Source organism: Procambarus clarkii, chromosome 61, assembly GCF_040958095.1.
Source record: "Procambarus clarkii isolate CNS0578487 chromosome 61, FALCON_Pclarkii_2.0, whole genome shotgun sequence".
NCBI classification, from domain to species: Eukaryota; Metazoa; Arthropoda; class Malacostraca; order Decapoda; family Cambaridae; genus Procambarus; species Procambarus clarkii.
In genome coordinates this window covers 11,989,776-12,014,746 of record NC_091210.1, presented here as the reverse complement: position 1 = coordinate 12,014,746, position 24,971 = coordinate 11,989,776, and the positions used below count along the sequence as shown (strand labels likewise).

General features: G+C 37.2%; 1 protein-coding gene across 1 annotated transcript; it reads left to right on the top strand.

Annotated features, from left to right (window-relative positions):
• Window positions 1–21,931: 21,931 nt before the first annotated feature.
• Window positions 21,932–22,459, top strand: LOC123753321 (transcription elongation factor 1 homolog). Its single transcript, XM_045735318.2, has 2 exons — window positions 21,932–22,068; window positions 22,327–22,459. The coding sequence occupies exons 1-2, from the start codon at window positions 21,953–21,955 to the stop codon at window positions 22,457–22,459; spliced, it is 249 nt and encodes an 82-aa protein (XP_045591274.1). The 5' UTR covers window positions 21,932–21,952.
• Window positions 22,460–24,971: the final 2,512 nt, after the last annotated feature.

The following is a 24,971-nucleotide window of genomic DNA, read 5'->3' as shown; positions in this document are numbered from 1 at the left end:
GGTGGCTGTGTGTGGCTAAGGCATATGATAGGTGAAAGAATTTTCACCTTTTTGAAAATTTCAGCATTACTTAGAATACGAGAAAGAAGCTTTTTTCAAGCTTTCACTAAAAAAAAAAACATGCCATCTTTCTTGAATATTTTGAAACTTTTCCTGGGTTATAAAATTGTTTTGTCTGTTAATTACCAGAAGTGTTGAAAATTCGTAACCAAAGTCAACTTTCTCCAGGGGCAGATAAAGGAACATAAGAATAAAGGTAACTGCAGAAGGCCTATTGGCCCATACGAGGCAGCTCCTATCTATAACCACCCAATCCCACTCATATACTTGTCCAACCGGCGCTTGAAACAATCGAGGGACCCCACCTCCACCACGTTACGCGGCAATTGGTTCCACAAATCAACAACCCTGTTACTGAACCAGTATTTACCCAAGTCTTTCCTAAGTCTAAACTTATCAAATTTATACCCATTGTTTCGTGTTCTGTCTTGTGTTGATATTTTTAATACCCTATTAATATCCCCCCTGTTATGTCCGTTCATCCACTTGTAAACCTCTATTATGTCACCCCTAACTCTTCGCCTTTCCAGTGAATGCAACTTAAGCTTTGTTGATCTTTCTTCATATGAAAGATTTCTAATTTGGGGAATTAACTTAGTCATCCTACGTTGGACACGTTCAAGTGAATTTATATCCATTCTATAATACGGCGACCAAAACTGAACTGCATAATCTAAATGGGGCCTAACCAGAGCAAGATATAGCTTAAGAACCACACCAGGTGTCTTGTTACTAACGCTTCGATTAATAAATCCCAGTGTCCTATTCGCCTTATTACGAACATTCATGCATTGATCCTTTTGTTTTAAAATCTTACTAATCATAACTCCCAGATCCCTTTCGCAATCCGACTTCGCAATCTCAACACCATCTAGCTCGTATCTTGTAACTCTATCATGACAATTAATCACCCAAACCAAAGCATATACATGTCCAATCCACGCTTGAAACAATCGAGGGACTCCACCTCCACCAAGACACGCGGAAACTGGTTCCACAAGTCAACAATCCTGTTACCAAACCATTATTTACCCATGTCTTTCCTAAATCCAAAACCTATCCAACTTATACCCATTGTTTCGCGTTCTGTCTCGCGCGTCTGGGATCATCCTGGACGTAGGTTCGAACCCTCATCACGGCCCTTGTTGATTTGTTCATTTGATGTATCACGTTATTGTGATTTCTGTGTGTATCTAATAACACTACCGCTCCTTGCCAACCATCGTCTTCCTGATAAAGGTACGTCTTCCTGATAAAGGTAAGGGAACTATCAATCTGTAAATTTCTAAATAATTTTCTTTCTTTAATGAAGATCTGTGGAACCAGCTATAGCTTTTGGGATTATCTGTAGCGAGTAGATTATCGAAATAATATACTTGCTCCAAACTCATTAGCCTAATGAGAGAACCAAAGCTCTCATTAGCACTAACTACGGAACTCAAACCTTTTTTTCTTCCTGCAGTTAAAATTTCTTCCAACCTTTGGAGGACGGTAAGGTGGTGAATGCATATAAGCAGCGCTAGAGAGGTGAGTAATTATCAGTCTACGTTGAAGTGGGGCTTAGAGCAGACGCTTAAGAACACGCTATTGCTCGCCAAGTGTCACTTACAAACTTCTGTTTACGTAAGTAATAAGTATAGAAAAGGTTTGAGTTATAATTAATGCTAATGAGAGCTTTGTTTCACTCATTAGACTTTGGAGCGAGTATATAATAATGTGTATGGGATAATCTATTCGCTACAAAGTATTAATGACAATTAAGAACAACTAAGAGGTTAGTTAAAAAAAACTTCAGGTAAATGACGAGGGGGAACCTTTGATAAACCCTCGGCTTCCTGTCCCTTATCGAGGCCATATAGGTAGATAATAGGCATATTCAGGTAAATGTAAACTTAATTTTATCTATAAGCTAGGCAGTTTAAACATATAAATTTTATTTGTCCACCATAATTATAATTATTTTATAATTTTGGTCATTATATTTATTAATATTATCATACTTAATAATAGTATAATAATACTATTATTAATTATTATTAATTATTAATTATTAATAATACTATTATTAATTATTATTATAATAATACTAGTATAATAATACTATTATTATAATAATACTAGTATAATAATACTATTATTATAATAATACTATTATTATAATAATACTAGTATAATAATACTATTATTATATTAGTATAAGCATGTAGTGCTTATAATATTAGTATAAGCATGTAGTGAATGAGATGAGTGGCGGGGAGAGCGGGCAGCTGGGTGGCTGTCATTGTTTACAAGTGGCGCCAGGAGGAGGCTGCGTGCACCCACCTGCAAGGTTTGTTCTCGCTGGGTGTCCTCCTCTTGCTGTCTTCTTGCACTGCTCTTACTCACGGGTTCTTCTTGGTTTGTTCTCCATTTACTGTTTTCGTTACGGGTAAACAAATATTAACATATTTATTGTTAAATATTTAACAATTGCTGGCGGGTTTGGCTCCACTAGGCTGCAATATAAACATTTGCTGGCAAATGTTTAATTTAGATTGTATTGTATGTATTCGTCTATACTAATCGCCGTTGACATCAGAGGCATCATTATTTGGTTGTGTACATTGTGTTGTATAAATTTGCTCCATAATCAGATAATTTTGTAATTCATTGTGTTGTGGGGACAGGAAGCCAGAGTTGCTTACACACTTCTATAACTTAATAGTAATTGGGATTAAAGTATAATCTCTAAAAAAAAGAGTATAAATGATATAAAGTATAACGCATACTTTAGGCTTATATCAAGGTCATCCCCCCCCTGATACGTACTACGTATCACACTCTACCTTAGTGACTGTATTATTAACTCGTCCAGATCTCACCAATGGTGTCTGTGTCCAGGGATCCACTATCTTTAATTATCCTAATTGCTCGACAAAAATCAGCAATCAAGACAACAAGATCCAGTTTCAGTCTCTAAAATTTATTTTACCCGAGAGCCATCACTAATGGCCCTCAGGTAAATATCTGGGGTTGATATCACACCAGAAGATATAAATTAGCAACCCATCCATCACTTTCCTGTAAAACCTCTGTGGCTCTATCATAGAAACAAAGTAAATTTGTTTCTCAGGATTTTCCAGATCATAAATCATACTGTCTGTTATATAGTTTTTCTCCAGGTGTTCTACCCATTTAGTTTTAATTATTTTGGTGGGCTTGAGTGTCAGTGTAAATGAGCTCATGCTGGTTTCAAGAGATTCAGTTGTTTGTTTACATTGTTTGGGGGGAGTTCATTTGGCAGTTTTGAAACTTGGATCTCTTTGAACCCAGCAGTAGTCTGTACTGGTCAGGGCAATGGAAGCAGTAGTTCACTGACAATGAATGCTTTTCTGATGGGGGTGACAGCTGATGCAACCTAGTAGATGGGAGCCAGTGAGATTGCTTCAGGGAGCCATAAAGAGCTTTCCCAGAAATAAATGTCAAATTTATACACAGTAGTTAAATTTACCAAAATATTTTTCAGATTTCCAAATTATATTCGACTAGCAGACATGGGTCGTCGCAAGTCAAAGAGAAAGCCACCTCCAAAGAGGAAGAATATTGAACCACTGGATACGCAATTTAATTGTCCATTCTGTAATCACGAAAAGTCATGTGAAGTTAAAATGTAAGTACTGCATAGTATTTGTATCTTCCAGTTGAAGGTAATATTTACTGCTTACCAATAGGAATTTTTCATTAATAAATTTATGGTCAACTTCAATTTATATACTTTATTATTTGATTTTATATTTTATAAACGTTTACAAAATTTCCTGAGCACTTAGCAGAGAGATATTCCTCATAGGCACTGACATTTGGGGAAATTCTTGCACATATGTTTTGGATGTATCAGCACCATGTATAATTTCTCCATTTTTTTCAGGAATAAACCAAGGAATGCTGGAAGAGTTTCATGCCTTGTGTGTCTGGAAGACTTCCAGTGTACTATTAACTACCTCTCGGAACCTGTTGATGTTTACAATGAATGGATTGATGCTTGTGAAACTGCAAACTGATCGATTCAGTTTGTGCAATTTTTTTTATGTTCATCTTAATTATGAAATACTGTAGTTGAGTTATACAATAGACTTGTTATAGAAATAAAGGAATTACTTGTCTGATTTTTCGAATTTCATGTGTATTGAGAATATAGCCTCATGTTTAGTATTGTCTAATTACAATATTTTATGAATGAGTGGAATAGATATTTCTATGAAAACTGTAAGTTTCAAAACTGGAGGGTACTGTAGTTACATACAGTCTCACTGGCTGTATAAGATACACGATTTTAGTAATGTCAAAATACAAACTGTACATAGACATATCTTTACATTATAATGATTAAATGTACAGTATTTTTTTCATGCATACTGTAATGTAATACAGTAGTTTGTAAATTTGGCCATTACATTCATGTTTTCTTAACCCATTTAACCACAAATATTTGGGGGTTCTCACTTAGTCACATTATTCAATATGAATATACATTTCCATGCATTGAACATTTAAACAGTTTATATTATCTAAACATTCCACCAATGTGTCATACTGACATAAATCAAGATGTTAATAATAATGTTGCAACAGCTGACAAGCATTTAGATTAACTATCTTGTTTATAAGCTCATTTGCTCTTCACATGCACCCTTTCCCCACACTGTTTATGATTTATGAAAAGTTGTTTTGAGTTCATGTCCTAGTTTATGGTGTTTATTTTCAATTGTCTGCTGATCTTTCTCTCTTAATTTATCTGTCCTCTCTACTATAATTTAATATACTGTATATATTTTTTCCCTCCACCTCACCTTAGTTCTGAACTGTATTCCTTGTAAAAAAATAATCTACAAATCCACAAGGACCGTGACGAGGATTCGAACCTACATTTGAGATCCTCCCAGACGTGCTTTTACCAACTGAGCTATGACCCAGTTCAATCTCGGATGTAGGTTCCCTTGTGGATTTGTTCATTTGATGCATCACATTATTGTGATTTGTTTGTAATAATATAAATTTCAGAATTATCCCTTCACTCATGCTAATGTTACGGTTATCCCTTCACTCATGCTAATGTTACACATGTTGTTATCTCCATTTCTTGATCATCTCAGTTGTATAGAATTCAAGCAGCTTAATACATTACACTTTCAACAATACACTTAATACATTATCTTTCAACAACAATTAAATGTCTTTCTAAATTCATTTTGCACCCAGCAAAAGTTTGTCAAGCAAAAAAAAATCTTAAGATGACTGATTGAGATCTGACCTAAATGTTTTTTTTTGCTTGACAAACTTTTGCTGGGTGCAAAATGAATTTAGAAAGACATTTAATTGTTGTTGAAAGATAATGTATTAAATGTATTGTTGAAAGTGTAATGTATTAAGCTGCTTCAACAATACACTTAATACATTATCTTTCAACAACAATTAAATGTCTTTCTAAATTCATTTTGCACCCAGCAAAAGTTTGTCAAGCAAAAAAAAACATTTAGGTCAGATCTCAATCAGTCATCTTAAATATTACGCCCTTAAGATTTTTACAACTTTATCATAACATATTCTCACTGTTTTCTGATCAGTTCTATTGTCACTACCAGTGAACAGATACTGTACTTGGTATTGCCATGTTTGAGGTACAGTAATGGCTTTCAGAAAGTAACATAATCATATCGTAATGGCCAACATTGATGATTTTAATTACATTATTGGCTAAAATTAGATTAAATGACCTATTATCTAGAGGAGTCATGCTTATTAGGTTAGTAATCTTGTTTTTGTCTGTTCTCGGGCTATTAATTTTTTAAAAATTTTGTTTAGCAATAATGGCTAATCCTCCTCAATTTAAATATGTCACATTTTGTTGTATAGCTTTTGCATTTGGATTAGCACGTGTTAAACACGTGTACAATTTTATTTAATGTGACAGCTTTTACTTGTCTTAATTAATCTCCAGTTGTCGCATAACCCTTAACCATTGTATACATCTTAATTAGGTTCCATTGTCTTAAAGAATCTAAAGTTGGATGATTTGTGAAAATCTGGTTTGGCAATATTTAACAGAAGTAAATGTGCATTTTGTATAAATGGCTGTAATGCTTATATGTGTATTGTAATGATCTACTAGTTCTGTCAATAGTAGATCAAACCAAAGCATTTTGATTCAGGTTGCCAAAGGGAAAATACTTTTTATTTTATCAAATTTAAATATTGTCGCATTGGTGGCAAATAAAGTACCTGTATGGTATACAGGAATTATATGATTTACATTCTTGCAAGGAGTAAAATTAAATGCACCTTGAGAATATGGGCATTATCTTTACATGCAAGTCAGTTTTCAAATACAAAATTATTATTTATAAATACATTGGGTTTAATTAACCTAAATTGAAGGCCTGTTATCCAGGGATTGGTTAAAAAGTTACTGGTGGCCATGTATTGCTGCCTACGTTAGCAACCATGGTAGTTTTAGTCTTGTTGCTGTCTTATCACCGTTAAATTTTTACTGTTCCACTGAAGTGAGATGGCTCGCATACAGTGGTTCCCACTTTACTATAAATCCTCATTCATTGCAGTGTCATCTGCAAATTTGATGACGTAGTTTGTAATATTCTCATCATGTCATTGATGTATATGATTTTGTTTGCCCCATACTGAACCCTTGCAGTACCCCATCTTGGGATTATTTCGGGGCTTGGCGTCTCCATGGCCCGGTCCTCACCCAGGCCTGGCTCCTACTAACATTTCCATTAAGAACAAAAAGAACAGCCTGTTGCTTTCTTTATTTTATATACTAGTATTCCATCATTTATTCAATGTGCCTAATTTTTTTGCTAGTCGATCATGTGGTACCTTCTCATAAGCTTCAGCAAGGACTATGTATACTACATATACTGGGAGTCCTTTGCCTGAATAGCCGGTCACCGTTTCCAAAAATGTGAGGAAGTTTGTAAGGAAGGATCTGTTTTTAACAAACCTATGTAGAGTTGATTTTATTAGATTGTTCACCGAGAAGGTGAATGATTCCCTCTTAAGATTCCTATCCATGAGCTTGCAAATGTGTGATGTCAAACTGCCCATTGGTTAAGGGGCAGTTGGCCAGGTAGGTAATAGCCGGTCACCGTTTCCAAAAATGTGAGGAAGTTTGTAAGGAAGGATCTGTTTTCAACAAATCTATGTAGAGTTGATTTTATTAGATTGTTCACCGAGAAGGTGAATGATTCCCTCTTAAGATTCCTATCCATGAGCTTGCAAATGTGTGATGTCAAACTGCCCATTGTTTAAGGGGCAGTTGGCCAAGTAGGTCTCTGAATGCACTGTTGTACCCAGCAATGAATGGATTGTTAAACGATTCGTTTGACTTTTCCATGGAAAATTAAGACTAGAGACCTGCCTGGAATGCTGTGCTTCTGGTTTTACAAGAATGAGAGAACCATGTAAATACAAAAATGTTCATCAGGTAAAGGTCCAGTTTTCTGGACCTTTTACCTTTACCTGATGAATTTAGCTAAAAATCTGCAGAGTAGAGCCGACAAAATGCAGGTAGTACGTTCCCAGGAATAGGACCAGAGGCAGAACATGATCCTCTGGTCCTCAAGAATTCCAATACTCAGATTTTTCAGGCAAAGGTAACAGTAACAGTAAGGTGACATGTATATACATTCCCAAATTTAATTTTTCAAGTTAAAAGTTTTCAGCATTAGTGACTTCATCAAATTTTGTTTTATATATATATATATATTTATATATATATATTTATATATATATATATATATTTATATATATATATATATATATATATATATATATATATATATATATATATATATATATATATATATATATATATATATATATATATATATATATATATATATATATATATATATATATATATATATATATATATAAATATGACCGAAAAAGTAAGATTAATAATTCTAACACGAATTTTCTCAATCTTTCGTACATTATGCTTCACTGTTGGAGGTAAATCAAAAATCACTTCTCCAAAATTCATTTTTATTTCTAGTCTGACGCGACACGGGCGCGTTTCGTAAAACTTATTACATTTTCAAAGACTTCACAAATACACAACTGATTAGAACTTGCGTTTCCCTGATTTTATATCTACATTTGAGTGAGGTGGGAAGGGTGATGTGGCATTACATTTGAGTGAGGTGGGAAGGATGATGTGGCATTAGAGGATATTAATAGGGTATTAAAAGTATCAACACAAGACAGAACACGAAACAATGGATATTGAATAGAAGTGTTTGTAGAAAGCCTATTGGTCCATATTTCTTGATGCTTCTATATTGGAGCGGAGTCTTGAGGTGGGTAGAATATAGTTGTGCAATAATTGGCTGTTGATTGCTGGTGTTGACTTCTTGATGTGTAGTGCCTCGCAAACGTCAAGCCGCCTGCTATCGCTGTATCTATCGATGATTTCTGTGTTGTTTACTAGGATTTCTCTGGCGATGGTTTGGTTATGGGAAGAGATTATATGTTCCTTAATGGAGCCCTGTTGTTTATGCATCGTTAAACGCCTAGAAAGAGATGTTGTTGTCTTGCCTATATACTGGGTTTTTTGGAGCTTACAGTCCCCAAGTGGGCATTTGAAGGCATAGACAACGTTAGTCTCTTTTAAAGCGTTCTGTTTCGTGTCTGGAGAGTTTCTCATGAGTAGGCTGGCCGTTTTTCTGGTTTTATAGTAAATCGTCAGTTGTATCCTCTGATTTTTGTCTGTAGGGATAACGTTTCTATTAACAATATCTTTCAGGACCCTTTCCTCTGTTTTATGAGCTGTGGAAAAGAAGTTCCTGTAAAATAGTCTAATAGGGGGTATAGGTGTTGTGTTAGTTGTCTCTTCGGAGGTTGCATGGCTTTTCACTTTCCTTCTTATGATGTCTTCGATGAAACCATTGGAGAAACCGTTATTGACTAGAACCTGCCTTACCCTACAGAGTTCTTCGTCGACTTGCTTCCATTCTGAGCTGTGGCTGAGAGCACGGTCGACGTATGCGTTAACAACACTCCTCTTGTACCTGTCAGGGCAGTCGCTGTTGGCATTTAGGCACATTCCTATGTTTGTTTCCTTTGTGTAGACTGCAGTGTGGAAACCTCCGCCCTTTTCCATGACTGTTACATCTAGAAAAGGCAGCTTCCCATCCTTTTCCGTCTCGTAAGTGAAACGCAGCACGGAACTCTGCTCAAATGCCTCCTTCAGCTCCTGCAGATGTCTGACATCAGGTACCTGTGTAAAAATGTCGTCAACATACCTGCAGTATATGGCCGGTTTCAAGTTCATGTCGACTAAGACTTTTTGCTCGATGGTACCCATGTAGAAGTTTGCAAACAGGACACCTAGGGGAGAACCCATAGCGACCCCATCTACTTGCTTATACATGTGCCCATCCGGGCTCAAGAAGGGTGCCTCTTTAGTACAAGCTTGGAGTAGTTTCCTCAGAATACTTTCTGGCATGTCAAGAGGAGTACAGGCTGGATCACGATACACTCTGTCGGCTATCATTCCGATTGTCTCGTCCACAGGTACGTTGGTAAACAGCGATTCTACGTCCAACGAGGCTCTTATCCCTGTGGCCCGTGCGCCCCGCAGTAAGTCCACAAATTCCTTTGGAGACTTCAGGCTGAAGGCGCAAGGAACATAAGGAGTCAGCAGGCCGTTGAGTCGCTTCGCCAATCTGTACGTGGGTGTGGGTATCTGGCTAATGATTGGCCGAAGTGGGTTTCCAGGCTTGTGCGTCTTGACATTTCCATACGCATATCCAGGTTTATATTCCCCAATGATCTTTGGCAGGTGGAGTCCGGATTTCTTGGCGTTCACAGTTTCGATCAGTTTGTTGACCTTTGCTTTTAATTCGGCTGTAGTGTCCTTCGTTACCCTTTGGAACTTAGTTTGGTCAGAGAGTATGATGTTCATTTTCGCCAGATATTCGTCTTTTTTAAGAATGACATATATTGGCGACTTGTCACCTCTCCTGACAACTATCTCCTTGTTCTCACGAAGGCTTTTAGCTGCCGCTCTAAGCTCGGGGGACAGTATGGTGCTTCTGCAGTTGCATAAACAACAGGGCTCCATTAAGGAACATATAATCTCTTCCCATAACCAAACCATCGCCAGAGAAATCCTAGTATATATATATATATATATATATATATATATATATATATATATATATATATATATATATATATATATATATATATATATATATATATTATTAAATATGACCGAAAAAGTAAGATTAATAATTCTAATACGAACTTTCTCAATATTTCTTTTCACTGTTGATGGTAACTGAAAAATCAATTCTCCAAAATTCATTTGGGTGAGGTGATATGTTACAACAGTTTTGGATGAGGTGAAAACAAACTTTCAACACAAGACAGAACACGAAACAATGGGTATAATATTTTGTAAGTTAAATTGAAGAATGGAAGTAACTGCAAAGGGCCTATTGGCCCAAACTTCTTGATGTTTCTATATTTGTGCGGAGTCTTGAAGTGGGTAGAATATAGTTGTGGATTAATTGGCTGTTGATTGCTGGTGTCGACTTCTTAATGTGTAGTGCCTCGCAGATATCAAGCCGCCTGCTATCGCTGTATCTATCGATGATTTCCGTGTTTTTAGTTAGGACTTCTCTGGTGATACCCAAACCCACGTACAGACTGGCGAAGCGACTCAACAGCTTGCTGACTCCTTATGTCCCTTGCACCTTCAGCCTGAAGTCTCCAAAGGAATTTGTTGACTTTCTGTGGGGGAACACGGGATAAGAGTCTCGTTGGACGTAGAATCACTGTTTACCAACGTACCTGGGGATGAAACAATCGGGATGATAGCGGACAGAGTGTATCATGATCCATCCTGTACTCCTCTTGACATACCAGAAAACATTCTAAGGAAACTACTCCAAGCTTGTACTAAAGAGGCACCCTTCTTGAGCCCGGATGGGCACATGTATAAGCAAGTAGATGGGGTCGCAATGGGTACTCCCCTAGGTGTCCTGTTTGCGAACTTCTACATGGGTAACATCGAACAAAAAGTCTTAGTCGAAATGAACTTAATACCGGCCATATACTGCAGGTATGTTGACGACATTTTTACACAGGTACCTGATGTCAGACATCTGCAGGAGCTGAAGGAGGCATTTGAGCAGAATTCTGTGTTGCGTTTCACTTACGAGATGGAGAAGGATGGGAAGCTGCTCTTTCTAGATGTAGCAGTCATGGAAAGGAGCGGAGGTTTCCACACTGCAGTCTACACTAAGGAAACAAACATAGGAATGTGCCTAAATGCCAACAGTGACTGCCCAGACAAGTACAAGAGAAGTGTCGTTAACGCTTTTGTCGACCGTGCTCTCAGCCACAGCTCAGGATGGAAGCAAGTCGATGAAGAACTCTGTAGGGTAAGGCAGGTACTAGTCAACAACGGCTTCTCCAATAGTTTTGTTGAAGACATCATAAGAAGGAAGGTGAAATGCCATGCAACCTCTGAAGTTACAACTAACACAACACCTGTTCCCCCTATTAGACTATTTTACAGAAACTTCTTTTCCACAGCTCATAAAACGGAGGAAAGGGTCCTGAAAGATATTGTTAATAGAAACGTTATCCCTACAGACAAAAATCAGAAGATACAATTGACGATCTACTATAAAACCAAGAAAACGGCCAACCTACTCATGAGAAACTCTCCAGACACAAAGCAGAACGCTTTAAAAGAGACCAATGTCGTCTATGACTTCAAATGCCCACTTGGGGTCTGTAAGCCTCAAAGAATTCAGTATATAGACAAGAAAACAACATCTCTTTCCTGGCGATTAACGATGCATAAGCAACAGGGCTCCATTAAGGAACATAAAATCTCTTCCCACAACCAGACCAATTCCCATAATTCGTTGTGTTGGGGGACAAGCAGCCAGTGCATATACATGTTAGTCTTATATCGAGGTCAAGTGGTTGGGCACCATTCCTTTCCGCCGTCCCATCCCAAGTCCTCATCTTGATCCGTTCCAAATGCTATATAGTCGTTTAGATTACGCAGTTCAGTTTTGGTCGCCGTATTATAGAATGGATATAAATTCACTTGAACGTGTCCAACGTAGGATGACAAAGTTAATTCATCAAATTAGAAATCTTTCATATGAAGAAAGATTAACAAAGCTTAAGTTGCATTCACTGGAAAGGCGAAGAGTTAGAGGTGACATGATAGAGGTTTACAAGTGGATGAATGGACATAACAGGGGGGATATTAATAGGGTATTAAAAATATCAACACGAAACAATGGGTATAAATTGGATAAGTTTAGATTTAGGAAAGAAAGATTTAGAAAGAAAGAAAGGTAAATACTGGTTCGGTAACAGGGTTGTTGATTTGTGGAACCAATTGCCGCGTAACGTGGTGGAGGTGGGGTCCCTAGATTGTTTCAAGCGCGGGTTGGACAAGTATATGAGTGGGATTGGGTGGTTATAGATAGGAGCTGCCTCGTATGGGCCAATAGGCCTTCTGCAGTTACCTTCGTTCTTATGTTCTTTCCCCCCATGTTCATAGTTCCCTTGCCTTCTTCCATTATAGCCTACTGTCAAGGGGATACTATCTCTCTCTCCCACTTCCCCCTCTCTCCCGATCACCCCCTCTTTTTTACTATCCACCCCATCTCGCCAAATTTATTCCATATGATCTCTTTCATTCTCACCCTTCTCCCTCTCTCTCCAACTTTTCTCCCAATGTCCCTCCCCTCCTATCATCTCAAAAAATGTTATACCGAAATCACGTTCATCGTTTTCAAGTGAAGAAAGCTAGGGACTTGGCTAGCCATCTTTCACCGATTATGTGGGTAGCGGGGCACAATCAGGATCGATCCTCCCTCTTGACCAGTATGACTGTTACGACCCTGGGTTCTCCAGTGGAAACCAGAAGTCAAAATTGAGCTATTAAACTTCCTGGTAGTACAGTCGGGCATCTCGATAGCAATTGTTTGTATCTTCCCTGCCAGACGTAAGACTATTATTGTTTCTCAAAGAGCATTTAAAGACTGAGCTGGGGGTTGATTATTAAATAATAACATAGGCACCAACGTTGCTTACTAATACTTTCTAATCATTCATAAAGTAACAATACGTTGCATAGGGGAAGATCTTTAATGTGCTTAGCTGCACGATCAATTAGGCTCCTCCCGGCACCACGATGAGGGAGGCAGCTGGTGGCTAGCTCGCTCTTCTCTGTGGCTGGTGTCGTGCGGTTAAGACCTACTCTGTGGCTGTATCCCTACTCTCCTTCCTTCTCCTCTTACTTATTTCCCTTACCTGAAGTTCCTGTATCCTTAAGCTTAGTACGGGGCATCAGTAAGTGAACCTACTCTGGTAGTAACTATTGGTGAGACCTGGGGTTAGTATTTGCCAGTGTTTTGTTTACCCCTGAGTGTTGTGTTTTGTATTAGGGTACCACATGGTCTCACTACCCTAAGCTGCATCCAGCTTCAGTGCTTATCCAGTAGTACTTTACCCTAGCTTGTTATTAGTGTAAACCTTGTATCCTGCCTACGTGGACCAAGGCTTTTAACGTAAGATAGTGTGGTAAAGTTATTATTATTATTGTTATTGGTGTGAGTGTATATGGGGGGTTGTTAAGGGGTTAATAAATAAGTACATGAATTACAGAGTATCTCTTCTTCCAAGGTGGGAGCGCAGTGATCAACCCTTAGACTAACATATATGGTCTTGTAGCAAGTTATTACTACTGTGGATAGTTTATTTTGGGGGCCGGGCCTTTTAGCTCTCCCATATTTGATACTCTTGTCTTCTAACTACCTTTACCCCTGAATAGTACCAGTACCCCATAGAAGCCCCACTCATATCAATTGTAACAAGGACCGATCCCGTCCTGTGTCCGTCCTGTACCCCAGACCATTCTCCCTGCAAAGTTGAGTGTCCGGTCTTCTACTTCAGACAGGTGTTCACAAATGCTAACTGTTCTTCAGGTGTTCAGGAAGCTGTCCTTCAGTTGTTGATGAACACTAACTGCTCTTCAGGTGATAATGAATAGTAACTATTTTGCAGGTGATAATGAATAGTAACTATTTTTAAGCTGGATTAGGGCATGGCTATACCAAAGGAAACAGAGAGTTAGTATAAATGGAATCAAGTCAGAGTGGGAAAATGTTGTAAGTGGAGTGCCTCAAGGCTCTGTCCTGGGACCTCTGTTGTTTATAATATATATAAATGATTTAGATTCAGGTTTGAGTAGCAACATTTGCAAATTTGCCGATGATACGAAAATCGGTAGGGAAATTAATTCGGAGGAGGACTCACTATCACTTCAAGTTGATCTAGATAGGGTTTTGAAATGGTCAAAGGATTGGCAGATGCAGTTTAATGCTGATAAATGTAAAGTTCTGAGGTTAGGTAATGATGATAGAGTTACAAGATACGAGCTAGATGGTGTTGTGATTGCGAAGTCGGATTGCGAAAGGGATCTGGGAGTTATGATTAGTAAGAATTTAAAACAAAAGGATCAATGCATAAATGTTCGTAATAAGGCAAATCGGACACTTGGATTTATTAATCGCAGCGTTAGTAACAAGACACCTGGTGTGGTTCTCAAGCTATATCTTGCTCTAGTTAGGCCCCATTTAGATTATGCAGTTCAGTTTTGGTCGCCATATTATAGAATGGATATAAATTCACTTGAACGTGTCCAGCGTAGGATGACTAAGTTAATTCCCCAAATTAGAAATCTTTCATATGAAGAAAGATTAACAAAGCTTAATGCACTCGTGATGGGGGTGCATCTATCGAGAGCTGGGGTTGTTGCTGTTGCGAACTCGTTAGAAGAAGTGGTTAGAGGTGTTTGTTTGGGTTTAAACTGTTAGTAGATAGAGGTATGGGAATTGATTTGGAGGAAGGAGGTAATAAAAGTATGTGTTTGTGGGAGAAAGGAATTGGCAAAACGATCAGGGAAAGAGAAGGTCCGCAAAATAACAATTCACTTAGGGTATATTACACTAACAGTAGAAGTCTAAGAAATAAAATTAACGAATTAAATGCTCTTGTCTGCACAGAAAAAATAGATATTATTGCACTTACCGAAACATGGATGAATGTAGAAAATAGAGAACTATTAGCTGAATATCAAATATATGGATTTAAACTATTTCACACAGATAGATATATTAGACGAGGAGGTGGAGTAGCCATATATGTTAGGGACAATTTGAAATGTAGTCTCAAAGAGGGAATCAAAACAGAGCCACACACAGAAACTATTTGGATTGAATTAAACGAAAAAGCTAATAATATTATAATAGGAGTAATATATAGGCCACCAAATTTAGACAGAATGGAAGCAAAGCATCTATGGGATGAAATATCTAGAGCATCTAGATCTAACAGTATTTATGTCATGGGTGACTTTAATTTTAGCGGAATAAACTGGTTGAACAAAACAGGGAATAGTGAAGCAGAAGATTTTCTAGAATTAATTGACGATTGCTTTCTTACGCAACACATTAAGGAACCAACACGGGAAAATAATATTTTAGATTTAGTGTTAACTAACAGGGAAACGCAAATTAATGACATCGAAATAGGGAGTGAGCTAGGGAGCAGTGATCACAAAGAAATCAGATTTAGCATAGAATGGAATAGACCAGTAGGAGAAAATTCTGTTAAAGTGCCAGATTTTCGAAAAGATGATTTTAATAGCCTAAGAAATTTTTTGGGTCAAATTGATTGGAAAGTCTTGGGTATGGGGTGTGGGCCGGTCTTGGAGCGAGACATGAACCCAGCGATAGGTGACTTAAATGGGGATTTCGATGTGGATTCAATATATAACTTATTCAAGAATATTCTAAACAAAGCACAGGAACGTAGTATACCATACAAATTGAATAGATCGAATACTAATGACCCAAAGTGGATAACAAAGAATTTGAAGAACCTTATAGGTAAAAAGAGAGCTTGGTACAAAAGGATTAAAAATGGGGAGGTCACTTTAGAACAGGAATTCGTACAACTGGTTAGAAATGTTAAAAAAGAGATAAGGAAAGCAAAAAGAAACTATGAAGTTCGCATAGCAGGGCAAGCAAAGACAAATCCTAAAGGGTTTTTTCAGTTATATCGTACTAAGACTAGGGAAAGGATAGGTCCATTAAAAACTGAGACAGGTCAAATAACAGATAGTGATGAAGAGATGAGTAGTATTTTTAATAAATATTTTGTATCTGTATTTACTAAAGAGGAACTTAACAATATGCCTTCAGTCGAACAAGTCTATGTGGGTGGGGACGAGGACAGGTTGACGAGTTTAGCAGTTACCAGGGAGGATGTTCTTAAACAAATAGTAAAACTCAAACCAAACAAATCCCCAGGGCCGGATGAAGTGTTTGCCAGGGTGCTTAAAGAATGCAAAGAGGAGCTTTGTGACCCACTGTCAACCATATTTAATAAATCAATAGAGTCAGGCAGAGTGCCAGAGTTTTGGAAAGTTGCTAATGTGATACCAGTTTTTAAGAAAGGAGATAGATCACTTGCGTCTAACTATCGACCAATTAGCCTAACGTCTATTGTGGGAAAGTTACTCGAATCTATAATAGCAAATAAAATTCGTCTTCATCTTGAAAAACATAAATTAATAATTGAGTCGCAACATGGTTTTATAAATGGCCGTTCATGTTTAACAAATTTGTTATCTTTTTATTCTAGCATTGTTGAGGCAGTTGATAGTGGTAAGGATTGCGATGTTGTATACCTTGACTTTAGCAAAGCTTTTGATACAGTGCCACATGAAAGACTGATTAAAAAGATAGAGTCTCATGGTATTGGGGGTGCTATATTATGCTGGATTAGGGCATGGCTATACCAAAGGAAACAGAGAGTTAGTATAAATGGAATCAAGTCAGAGTGGGAAAATGTTGTAAGTGGAGTGCCTCAAGGCTCTGTCCTGGGACCTCTGTTGTTTATAATATATATAAATGATTTAGATTCAGGTTTGAGTAGCAACATTTGCAAATTTGCCGATGATACGAAAATCGGTAGGGAAATTAATTCGGAGGAGGACTCACTATCACTTCAAGTTGATCTAGATAGGGTTTTGAAATGGTCAAAGGATTGGCAGATGCAGTTTAATGCTGATAAATGTAAAGTTCTGAGGTTAGGTAATGATGATAGAGTTACAAGATACGAGCTAGATGGTGTTGTGATTGCGAAGTCGGATTGCGAAAGGGATCTGGGAGTTATGATTAGTAAGAATTTAAAACAAAAGGATCAATGCATAAATGTTCGTAATAAGGCAAATCGGACACTTGGATTTATTAATCGCAGCGTTAGTAACAAGACACCTGGTGTGGTTCTCAAGCTATATCTTGCTCTAGTTAGGCCCCATTTAGATTATGCAGTTCAGTTTTGGTCGCCATATTATAGAATGGATATAAATTCACTTGAACGTGTCCAGCGTAGGATGACTAAGTTAATTCCCCAAATTAGAAATCTTTCATATGAAGAAAGATTAACAAAGCTTAAGTTGCATTCACTGGAAAGGCGAAGAGTTAGGGGTGACATGATAGAGGTTTACAAGTGGATGAATGGACATAACCGGGGGGATATTAATAGGGTATTAAAAGTATCAACACAGGACAGAACACGAAACAATGGATATAAATTGGATAAGTTTAGATTTAGGAAAGACTTGGGTAAATACTGGTTCAGTAACAGGGTTGTTGATTTGTGGAACCAATTGCCGCGTAACATTGTGGAGGTGGGGTCCCTCGATTGTTTCAAGCACGGGTTGGACAAGTATATGAGTGGGATTGGGTGGTTATAGAATAGGAGCTGCCTCGTATGGGCCAATAGGCCTTCTGCAGTTACCTTTGTTCTTATGTTCTTATGTTCTTATGTGATCATGAACAGGAGACTGGGAAAGTGTATAGCGAACAATACACACACTCATATACACACACATCCAACAAAATCACATACAGCACATGTGTGTGTGTCAATGAAGAAAATATCTTTCAAAATTATAGAAATAGCTTCCTACAACAACGATATGAAAATCTAATTCAAAGTTCTAGTATGTTACATAAGAACATACGAACAAAGGTAAATGCAGAAGGCCTGTTGGCCCATACGAGGCAGCTTTTGTTTATTGTATTGTATGTTTATTGAGACAAGAAAGAAATACATCTCAAAGGGATAGAGTAGCTTAGGCTATTTCTTCCCCCCCCCCCCCCCCCCCCCCACCACCAAAAAAAAATCTAATTTTTCGTGATAGAAACACCTATCCAGTTAACACAATAGAATCAACTGGTTAAATCAACTAAAGACGATCCTAAGTATGAACCCATATAATTACCAATCGTCGACACGAAGGGTTCCTTGCGGCTCGTATCCTCCTCGAATTTGGTCAATAAACTGCTCTTGCCGACCCCAGCGTCCCCAATGAGCACAACTTTAAAGAAATAATGATAGGGTCTGGACATGGCCGGTAGATGTGTGTGTGTGAATGAGGAGGTTTCCCAACCCTCCGTTAACCTGCATGGATGATAAGAATGATAACGCAATGATACTGAATTGCACACATGCCTGTGTCACTCTCAACACGGCCGGAATTTCACTATGTTAGCATAAGAACATAAGAACATAAGAACAAAGGTAACTGCAGAAGGCCTATTGGCCCATACGAGGCAGCTCCTATTCTATAACCACCCAATCCCACTCATATACTTGTCCAACCCGTGCTTGAAACAATCGAGGGACCCCACCTCCACAATGTTACGCGGCAATTGGTTCCACAAATCAACAACCCTGTTACTGAACCAGTATTTACCCAAGTCTTTCCTAAATCTAAACTTATCCAATTTATATCCATTGTTTCGTGTTCTGTCCTGTGTTGATACTTTTAATACCCTATTAATATCCCCCCGGTTATGTCCATTCATCCACTTGTAAACCTCTATCATGTCACCCCTAACTCTTCGCCTTTCCAGTGAATGCAACTTAAGCTTTGTTAATCTTTCTTCATATGAAAGATTTCTAATTTGGGGAATTAACTTAGTCAACCTACGTTGGACACGTTCAAGTGAATTTATATCCATTCTATAATACGGCGACCAAAACTGAACTGCATAATCTAAATGGGGCCTAACCAGAGCAAGATATAGCTTAAGAACCACACCAGGTGTCTTGTTACTAACGCCTCGATTAATAAATCCTAGTGTCCTATTAGCCTTATTACGAACATTCATGCATTGATCCTTTTGTTTTAAATTCTTACTAATCAAAACTCCCAGATCCCTTTCGCAATCCGACTTCGCAATCTCAACACCATCTAGCTCGTATCTTGTAACTCTATCATGACAATTAATCACCCAAACCAAAGCATATACATGTCCAATCCACGCTTGAAACAATCGAGGGACTCCACCTCCACCAAGACACGCGGAAACTGGTTCCACAAGTCAACAATCCTGTTACCAAACCATTATTTACCCATGTCTTTCCTAAATCCAAAACCTATCCAACTTATACCCATTGTTTCGCGTTCTGTCTCGCGCGTCTGGGATCATCCTGGACGTAGGTTCGAACCCTCATCACGGCCCTTGTGGATTTGTTCATTTGATGTATCACGTTATTGTGATTTCTGTGTGTATCTAATAACACAGAAATCCTTGCCAACCATCGTCTTCCTGATAAAGGTACGTCTTCCTGATAAAGGTAAGGGAACTTTCCCATCATTTATCAATCTGTAAATTTCTAAATAGATCTGTGGAACCAGCTATAGCTTTTGGGATTATCTGTAGCGAGTAGATTATCGAAATAATATACTTGCTCCAAACTCATTAGCCTAATGAGAGAACCAAAGCTCTCATTAGCACTAACTACGGAACTCAAACCTTTTTTTCTTCCTGCAGTTAAAATTTCTTCCAACCTTTGGAGGACGGTGGGGTGGTGTATGCATATAAGCAGCGCTAGAGAGGTGAGTAATTATCAGTCTACGTTGAAGTGGGGCTTAGAGCAGACGCTTAAGAACACGCTATTGCTCGCCAAGTGTCACTTACAAACTTCTGTTTACGTAAGTAATAAGTATAGAAAAGGTTTGAGTTATAATTAATGCTAATGAGAGCTTTGTTTCACTCATTAGACTTTGGAGCGAGTATATAATAATGTGTATGGGATTATCTATTCGCTACAAAGTATTAATGACAATTAAGAACTCAAAGGTTAGTTAAAAAAAACTTCAGGTAAATGACGAGGGGGAACCTTTGATAAACCCTCGGCTTCCTGTCCCTTATCGAGGCCATATAGGTAGATAATAGGCATATTCAGGTAAATGTAAACTTAATTTTATCTATAAGCTAGGCAGTTTAAACATATAAATTTTATTTGTCCACCATAATTATAATTATTTTATAATTTTGGTCATTATATTTATTAATATTATCATACTTAATAATAGTATAATAATACTAGTATAATAATAATATTATTATATTAGTATTAGCATGTAGTGCTTATAATATTAGTATAAGCATGTAGTGAATGAGATGAGTGGCGGGGAGAGCGGGCAGCTGGGTGGCCGTCATTGTTTACAAGTGGCGCCAGGAGGAGGCTGCGTGCACCCACCTGCAAGGTTTGTTCTCGCTGGGTGTCCTCCTCTTGCTGTCTTCTTGCACTGCTCTTACTCTCGGGTTCTTCTTGGTTTGTTCTCCATTTACTGTTTTCGTTACGGGTAAACAAATATTAACATATTTATTGTTAAATATTTAACAATTGCTGGCGGGTTTGGCTCCACTAGGCTGCAATATAAACATTTGCTGGCAAATGTTTAATTTAGATTGTATTGTATGTATACGTCTATACTAATCGCCGTTGACATCAGAGGCATCATTATTTGGTTGTGTACATTGTGTTGTATAAATTTGCTCCATAATCAGATAATTTTGTAATTCATTGTGTTGTGGGGACAGGAAGCCAGAGTTGCTTACACACTTCTATAACTTAATAGTAATTGGGATTAAAGTATAATCTCTAAAAAAAAAGTATAAATGATATAAAGTATAACGCATACTTTAGGCTTATATCAAGGTCATCCCCCCCCCCTGATACGTACTACGTATCACACTCTACCTTAGTGACTGTATTATTAACTCGTCCAGATCTCACCAATGGTGTCTGTGTCCAGGGATCCACTATCTTTAATTATCCTAATTGCTCGACAAAACTCAGCAATCAAGACAACAAGATCCAGTTTCAGTCTCTGCTCCCTTACTAAAATTTATTTTACCCGAGAGCCATCACTAATGGCCCTCAGGTAAATATCTGGGGTTGATATCACACCAGAAGATATAAATTAGCAACCCATCCATCACTTTCCTGTAAAACCTCTGTGGCTCTATCATAGAAACAAAGTAAATTTGTTTCTCAGGATTTTCCAGATCATAAATCATACTGTCTGTTATATAGTTTTTCTCCAGGTGTTCTACCCATTTAGTTTTAATTATTTTGGTGGGCTTGAGTGTTAGTGTAAATGAGCTCATGCTGGTTTCAAGAGATTCAGTTGTTTGTTTACATTGTTTGGGGGGAGTTCATTTGGCAGTTTTGAAACTTGGATCTCTTTGAACCCAGCAGTAGTCTGTACTGGTCAGGGCAATGGAAGCAGTAGTTCACTGACAATGAATGCTTTTCTGATGGGGGTGACAGCTGATGCAACCTAGTAGATGGGAGCCTTCTCAGTGAGATTGCTTCAGGGAGCCATAAAGAGCTTTCCCAGAAATAAATGTCAAATTTATACACAGTAGTTAAATTTACCAAAATATTTTTCAGATTTCCAAATTATAGTCGACTAGCAGACATGGGTCGTCGCAAGTCAAAGAGAAAGCCACCTCCAAAGAGGAAGAATATTGAACCACTGGATACGCAATTTAATTGTCCATTCTGTAATCACGAAAAGTCATGTGAAGTTAAAATGTAAGTACTGCATAGTATTTGTATCTTCCAGTTGAAGGTAATATTTACTGCTTACCAATAGGAATTTTTCATTAATAAATTTATGGTCAACTTCAATTTATATACTTTATTATTTGATTTTATATTTTATAAACGTTTACAAAATTTCCTGATCACTTAGCAGAGAGATATTCCTCATAGGCACTGACATTTGGGGAAATTCTTGCACATATGTTTTGGATGTATCAGCACCATGTATAATTTCTCCATTTTTTTCAGGAATAAACCAAGGAATGCTGGAAGAGTTTCATGCCTTGTGTGTCTGGAAGACTTCCAGTGTACTATTAACTACCTCTCGGAACCTGTTGATGTTTACAATGAATGGATTGATGCTTGTGAAACTGCAAACTGATCGATTCAGTTCGTGCAATTTTTTTTATGTTCATCTTAATTATGAAATACTGTAGTTGAGTTATACAATAGACTTGTTATAGAAATAAAGGATTTACTTGTCTGATTTCTCGAATTTCATGTGTATTGAGAATATAGCCTCATGTTTAGTATTGTCTAATTACAATATTTTATGAATGAGTGGAATAGATATTTCTATGAAAACTGTAAGTTTCAAAACTGGAGGGTACTGTAGTTACATACAGTCTCACTGGCTGTATAAGATACACGATTTTAGTAATGTCAAAATACAAACTGTACATAGACATATCTTTATATTATAATGATTAAATGTACAGTATTTTTTCATGCATACTGTAATGTAATACAGTAGTTTGTAAATTTGGCCATTACATTCATGTTTTCTTAACCCATTTAACCACAAATATTTGGGGGTTCTCACTTAGTTACATTATTCAATATGAATATACATTTCCATGCATTGAACATTTAAACAGTTTATATTATCTAAACATTCCACCAATGTGTCATACTGACATAAATCAAGATGTTAATAATAATGTTGCAACAGCTGACAAGCATTTAGATTAACTATCTTGTTTATAAGCTCATTTGCTCTTCACATGCACCCTTTCCCCACACTGTTTATGATTTATGAAAAGTTGTTTTGAGTTCATGTCCTAGTTTATGGTGTTTATTTTCAGTTGTCTGCTGATCTTTCTCTCTTAATTTATCTGTCCTCTCTACTATAATTTAATATACTGTATATATTTTTTCCCTCCACCTCACCTTAGTTCTGAACTGTATTCCTTGTAAAAAAATAATCTACAAATCCACAAGGACCGTGACGAGGATTCGAACCTACATTTGAGATCCTCCCAGACGTGCTTTTACCAACTGAGCTATGACCCAGTTCAATCTCGGATGTAGGTTCCCTTGTGTATTTGTTCATTTGATGCATCACATTATTGTGATTTGTTTGTAATAATATAAATAATTTTTTTTAGAATTATCCCTTCACTCATGCTAATGTTACGGTTATCCCTTCACTCATGCTAATGTTACACATGTTGCTATCTCCATTTCTTGATCATCTCAGTTGTATAGAATTCAAGCAGCTTAATACATTACAGTATTATCTTTCAACAACAATTAAATGTCTTTCTAAATTCATTTTGCACCCAGCAAAAGTTTGTCAAGCAAAAAAAAACATTTAGGTCAGATCTCAATCAGTCATCTTAAATCTTACGCCCTTAAGATTTTTACAACTTTATCATAACATATTCTCACTGTTTTCTGATCAGTTCTATTGTCACTACCAGTGAACAGATACTGTACTTGGTATTGCCATGTTTGAGGTACAGTAATGGCTTTCAGAAAGTAACATAATCATATCGTAATGGCCAACATTGCTGATTTTAATTACATTATTGGCTAAAATTAGATTAAATGACCTATTATCTAGAGGAGTCATGCTTATTAGGTTAGTAATCTTGTTTTTGTCTGTTCTCGGGCTATTAATTTTTTAAAAATTTTGTTTAGCAATAATGGCTAATCCTCCTCATTTTAAATATGTCACATTTTGTTGTATAGCTTTTGCATTTGGTTTAGCACGTGTTAAACACGTGTACAATTTTATTTAATGTGACAGCTTTTACTTGTCTTAATTAATCTCCAGTTGTCGCATAACCCTTAACCATTGTATACATCTTAATTAGGTTCCATTGTCTTAAAGAATCTGAGTTGGATGATTTGTGAAAATCTGGTTTGGCAATATTTAACAAAAGTAAATGTGCATTTTGTATAAATGGCTGTAATGCTTATATGTGTATTGTAATGATCTACTAGTTCTGTCAATAGTAGATCAAACCAAAGCATTTTGATTCAGGTTGCCAAAGGGAAAATACATTTTATTTTATCAAATTTAAATATTGTCGCATTGGTGGCAAATAAAGTACCTGTATGGTATACAGGAATTATATGATTTACATTCTTGCAAGGAGTAAAATTAAATGCACCTTGAGAATATGGGCATTATCTTTACATGCAAGTGAGTTTTCAAAAACAAAATTATTATTTATAAATACATTGGGTTTAATTAACCTAAATTTGAGGCCTGTTATCCAGGGATTGGTTAAAAAGTTACTGGTGGCCATGTATTGCTGCCTACGTTAGCAACCATGGTAGTTTTAGTCTTGTTGCTGTCTTATCACCGTTAAATTTTTACTGTTCCACTGAAGTGAGATGGCTCGCATACAGTGGTTCCCACTTTACTATAAATCCTCATTCATTGCAGTGTCATCTGCAAATTTGATGACGTAGTTTGTAATATTCTCATCATGTCATTGATGTATATGATTTTGTTTGCCCCATACTGAACCCTTGCAGTACCCCATCTTGGGATTATTTCGGGGCTTGGCGTCTCCATGGCCCGGTCCTCACCCAGGCCTGGCTCCTACTAACATTTCCATTAAGAACAAAAAGAACAGCCTGTTGCTTTCTTTATTTTATAT

Coding starts and splice junctions, on each gene's coding strand:
- LOC123753321 (XM_045735318.2), top strand. CDS start 21,953: ATGGGTCGTCGCAAGTCAAAGAGAAAGCCACCTCCAAAGAGGAAGAAT. Junction 22,069..22,326: donor AAGTCATGTGAAGTTAAAAT/GTAAGTACTGCA, acceptor CATTTTTTTCAG/GAATAAACCAAGGAATGCTG.